Source organism: Diadema antillarum, unplaced genomic scaffold (genome assembly GCF_040938485.1).
Source record: "Diadema antillarum isolate AM-2024a unplaced genomic scaffold, OU_Dant_1.0 seq00000906_RagTag, whole genome shotgun sequence".
Classification (NCBI taxonomy): domain Eukaryota; kingdom Metazoa; phylum Echinodermata; class Echinoidea; order Diadematoida; family Diadematidae; genus Diadema; species Diadema antillarum.
The window spans coordinates 324,271-330,000 of NW_027271764.1; the positions used below are offsets into that span (position 1 = coordinate 324,271).

Here is a 5,730-nt window from a genome sequence, read left to right on the forward strand (position 1 = left end):
GGAGTAATCCCCAAACGATGATTTAGTTTAAAGAGCTGAACCTTGCCTTAACTGTTGATTAAGCTGCCGGCATCAGGCTGTGACGGATTTCCAGACGGTAGATGCCCTCTAAATGAGAAGTGCGCTATTCACAAAGGTCTGATGTCAGATCAGAAGAAATAAGGGCGGATTAATGACGGATTATCATTGTGATGGTCGGCTGATTGCGAAGGATTAGAAAAGTTTGTTGACACCATGAGACGTCTGTTGCCAGCTGAAGCCATCGTTCTGCTTTTCTCAATGCTAGCAATCCTTGAGGGAGATTTGGTGAGAAGCTTACACGTGTCCTCACAGACAGCGTAATCATTATCATTGATTTTTTTGCAGGACAAAATGTGCCCCACTGTGATTAAAGATTCAGTTTCAGTTCCGATTCCTTAATCAATGCAAAAATGAGCTTACGACTGAAAAATTGATGTCTCCCTGACCATGTAGATGTTCACTGAACAAACACTAAGGTGTAAATTTGAGTAGGTTTACTGAAAGTTTCGAACACAGTCCTCTTTGCAAATGAGTACCTCTCAGCATGGTAACTAAGGAGAGTCCCAACATTAAAAGTGTTGATGATGCTTGTGATAACGCTACTTGCTAACATCATTATGTCACTAATTCTATGAAAATCAGCCACATCTTCTATTGCTTTTGGTAAGAATAGAAATAAGAAGGAACATCAAGTCAGCATCTCGAATAATTACAAGGCAATTTTTCATGTTTCAGCTTGAAGCTGCATGCTACCTATATGACATACCAAAATACTTTGGAATTATGGGTTAATTGCGTCGTGTTGTTTTGATGTATGCATATGTATATGTACGTATGTATGTATGTATGATATACTTATACTAGTATTCATATTTACGTTTATATTTATATTTATATCTATCTCTAAATCTATATTTATATTTATATTTATATTTATATTTATATTTATATTTATATTTATATTTATATTTATATTTATATTTATATTTATATTTATATTTATATTCATATTTATATTTATATTTATATTTATATTTATATTTATATTAATATTTATATCTGGAGATTGTTCCTTTCCCAAACAATGAACCTGATGAAGGCTTGAATCTTATTTTATATATATATATATATATATATATATATATATATATATATACATACATATATATATATATATATATATATATACATACATATATATATATATATATATATATACATATATATATATATATATATATATACATATTCATTCATTTATTTATTCATTTATTCTTTCATATTTACAGCTAAGGCATTGGAGTGGTCAGGAGTTACCTTACTAATCGAAAACAATTTGTATCTATCAACGGACATGCATCGACTACGCAAAATGTTAACTGTGGTGTTCAAGGAAGCTTGCTAGGTCCCCTTTTATTTATTCTCTATGTTAATGATATGTCAAATTCTTCAAACATCCTCTCTTTCTTATCATTTGCGGATGATACTGATATGTTTCTATCTGATTCTGATTCTGATCGATTAATTGATATTTTAAATAGTGAATTAATGAAGATACTTCAGTGGATAAGAGCGAACAAAATTATCAATAAATTTGCAAAAAAACTAAATGCATGCTGTTCAGTAATTCACTGGAAAATTTACCGAGAAATATTTTCCTGGAAGACACGGTCATATAAGAAGTTTCTTCCATCAAATTCTTAGGTTTGATCCTGGACAATAAACTTACCTGGGGTTCGCATATTGATTCTGTATGTCGTGTTATTTCAAGGAATATAGGTGAACAAAGTTAAATTTTATCTTCCCAAAAATGTACTTTTTATGTTATATTCTACTTTGATACTACCTTACTTAAAACATTATTAATTATGGGATACTCGCATGGGGAAACACTTTTTCTACTTATACAGAAAGAATATTATCATTACAGAAAAAAGCTCTTCGTATCATTTGTCACGAATCGTGGAGAAGTCATACTAATAATTTATTCCACGAAAATAATATTTTGAAAATGTATGACCTCTATCGTTTGCAATTAGGACAATTCATGTATAAACTCACCAACCATTCTCTCCCCCTTGTGTTTGATTCCATGTTTTTAAAGAATGAAACTGTTCATGCATATCCAACCAGTCAATCCCATGAATATCATTTGCCTTTGACTAGGACGGTTTTTGCAAAATCTTTATTCTCCTTTTCTGGACCAAAATTCTGGAATTCTCTGGATAATAATGTAAAACAAGCTTTAAGTTTTTATACATTTTCTTTATAGTTAAAGAATCATTTAATCAGCGAGCCCGTGCTTCTGTGCCTCCAGTGCCCTAGTTATGACCCACCATTTCCCTCTCCTCCCCCCCCCCTTGTCCACCTCGGACTTACTACCTTCTTCACTACTATATCTTTCTATCCTCTCATCAATTTTTCCTTACAAGAGAGGCGCCATGTGTTTGTTAATGTGCGTCCGTATGTATGCATGTATGTGTGTATTACTCTGTCTGTCTTTTTTTTTTTTGCTACCGCTTAGGGAAATTTGTTGTTGTTGTTGCTGTTTTTTTTTTCAATGATATTTTTTTCTCTATGAGGGGACTGCATTCTACAAGCTCTGCTTTTTAGCAGTCCCCTCCATTTCCAGCAATATTGTTTATGCATTTACCACAGTGACGTAACAGTTATTTGTATCTCTGTTGATAATTTACCTGTATCTCTTTTACAATGTTATTCTTCTGTTCATCGCATTGTGGTACTGATTTCATGACGTCTTTGTATATGAGCGTTCCCTTGTATTTCTTATTATTTGTTTGTTAGAAGTGAAATAAATCAACTTGAACTTGAACTTGAAGTACTAGTTGAGTATGATGAAGGCTACACGATGTATAAAATGATCAATTTCTTGGAATCTTCATCAAAAAGTTTTTTGTTTCTCTATCACAATTTGATTAATGAACTTTTAAAATTTCATTCTCCTTCTGTTAGTCTGAATAGCAACCATCTAATTTCTGACGAAAGATAAACATAGAGCCTACTTTTGAGTCAAATTCATCCAGGGGGTCTACCATATTATAATAAAAGAAAAAACGGGGGAGTTTTTGCCATTACACCAGTGCATTACACATCCGTAACTCGGAGCGTTTAAATAACCCCAGCACATTTTCCTGTGATCACTCGTACATGCCTCCGTGCTGTCATTTTAGGTGAAGTCCTACCGCCCAAGTTTGTGGAACTGCTGATAGTCGTGCATTCCGACGTATGCCATTACCATGGTAACGGCACGGCGGACTACATCACGAACGCCCTGAATCAGGTAAGAACTCACGATTTTATATAGCTAATGGTTATATCTCGAGTATATCCTGCAATGTAATACCATGCATGAGATCATGATTTTTCCACATCTGTGACTTCGTCATGAGGATGAGCACATGTCATTATGAATGTGTAGACATTAATATTATATGCATATTAATTATTTTGTTCCAAGCAACTTTCACGACACCATCTGACAGACATTGTTCCGAAAAGACACGAGGTGAAGCCTAGATGTAGGGCCTACTGGAACACAATAGCAAGCGCAAAAGAATGTCATATAAGTTTATATTGATCCAAGACACCAAATTGTCTCACATGCATGGCATGCGATGTATTTGCTACTATTTGCAACTATCGGTTGCAGTTAACTCAATAACATGAACTTGCTGCTATTTAGAAACGTTACGATGAACAGCAATTCAAGAAATCAGACACTGTCAGGCGCAAGGTGCGACCGACACTGGAGTTTGTTTCCTTTACATGTATAGTTGCGTTCAATTCCCTCCAAAACTTTTAAATGCCATATGTCCGATTTTGGTGACTCTTCTGTCACAATGTCTTCGTTCATCTGCAACGTATACAATGTTTCTTTCCACTGTATCATTTCATCATGATTGTAATATTAAAAGAGCAATATCGAGTGCAAATTTTGTCCTTCTAAATTTTTTTTTTGTTTCAATCATCAGGCAGCGGGGTTGTGGAGCGACGTCAAGAACCTAGGGGTCAATATAACTCTCAGCGTGAAGAAACTGATACTTGTCCAGCGTGACCTACATGTAAGAACAAAACTACTTGCCTTCGATTAGCTACATACTGTATTGTTAGATATACCACTACACTGTTAAATACTATACTGTTAAACTGTTGTACTGACATTATCTTAAAGCAAAGTTTAGCTATCTGCATACCTGTGTCTTCTTTCTCTCGGCGGAATTTCTAGAAGATGGTTTGCGTTTTCACAGACATTGCAAAATTCTGAATCGGCTGTATACATACATGTTGAAAAAACACATCCTGGTAACTAGCAACGTTTTGAAAACAACGAAAATTCATCTCTGTATTCAATTTTTGTGCCGTGAATAAATTTGAGTATTTCCTAAATACAACCGCTCTTGAGCATGTGTTTCGTTTGCATAACCCACCAAGTAAAATCGTCTTGTATATCAAGTTTAAGTTCAAAATCAAGTTTAAGTTGAGGTTTATCTTTCCTCCATCTAAACATAATCAATGACACATAGTTATTATGCGCACGATGTAAACGAAATGAAAGAGATGTGATGTCAACATATGTAATCCAAAAAGCAGGGTGCACTATACTTTAGAAAGCAATTCAAGAAGTGAAACAATTGAGTGACAAATAATTTGGGGAATGTAGATGGGGGACCAACTTAAAAGTGAAGCTTGAAGATTGTTGATCGGAATAGTTATGTAGGCCATATCATACTAGAGAAGAATTCTTGCTCACCAAATCCACTATATATTCATATCAATTAATCAATATTATTGAACAAATCAAACATTATTCATTTTCATATTGCCTATAAGAGGTTGATAGAACTAAAAAGTATCATCCGTAATTGGGGCTTATGTGGGATCAAAGTGAGGAACGTGTTTTTTATTATCAATTTTGTTATTACTATTACTATTACTATTATCATTGTTATAATTATTACTATTACAGCTATCATCGTTATTATTATACTATTATTTTTATCATCATCGTCATCATCATCATCATCATCATCATCATCATCATCATCATCATTTTCTTCAGGGTGAACTGCCGAATACTTCTAACGCAGTCATGGCTCTCCGAAAGTTTTGTTCCTGGCAGAAACTGTTCAGGGTTGCCAGCGATCTCAGTTACGATGCAGCCATACTAGTAACAAGGTATATTCATTTGTATGTTGTTTGGGTGATGTTCGTTCTCCCGAAGATTAGTTAAAGTGATCGTATAGTTTTGGTTGTGATCTAATTTCAGATTTCTAACATTTTTTGGTGAAATAATGAGGAACCTCTAAATATGAAAGAGCATGTAATTCTATGAGGAATTCAACGTTTATTTGATGAAATTTGGTTTTGAAATGGCTGAGATATCAAAAAAGAGCGATTCTAATAAAGTGTGGGACCCACACATTTATTACGATTGCTTTGTTTTACTTTATTTTTGATTTCTCAGCCATTTCAAAACCGATTTTCATCAAATAAACTTTGAATTCCTCTTAAAATGGTATGCTCTGTACTACATCATATCTTTCTTGGTCTCTCGCAAAAAGTTTAAAGCCCAATTCTCATCTCCACCAATACTGTACCATCCCTTTAATCCCAAATTGAAATAAGGTTCGTTTTTCTAAAAAAAAAAAAAATCCTCGTTTCGTAACACACACTTAGTTGCTCGTTGAT

At 33.9% G+C, this 5,730-nt stretch overlaps 1 protein-coding gene across 1 annotated transcript in view; it reads left to right on the forward strand.

Annotated features, from left to right (window-relative positions):
• The first annotated feature begins 234 nt into the window (after window positions 1-234).
• The window catches only part of LOC139741137 (A disintegrin and metalloproteinase with thrombospondin motifs 19-like), a 12,008-nt gene continuing 6,512 nt past the window's right edge, over window positions 235-5,730 (forward strand). Inside the window, exons 1-5 of the mRNA XM_071651723.1 lie at window positions 235-306; window positions 1,311-1,326; window positions 3,213-3,322; window positions 4,014-4,103; window positions 5,102-5,217. Of these exons, the coding sequence (XP_071507824.1) occupies window positions 235-306; window positions 1,311-1,326; window positions 3,213-3,322; window positions 4,014-4,103; window positions 5,102-5,217 (404 nt within the window). The remainder of the gene's footprint in view (window positions 307-1,310; window positions 1,327-3,212; window positions 3,323-4,013; window positions 4,104-5,101; window positions 5,218-5,730) is intronic.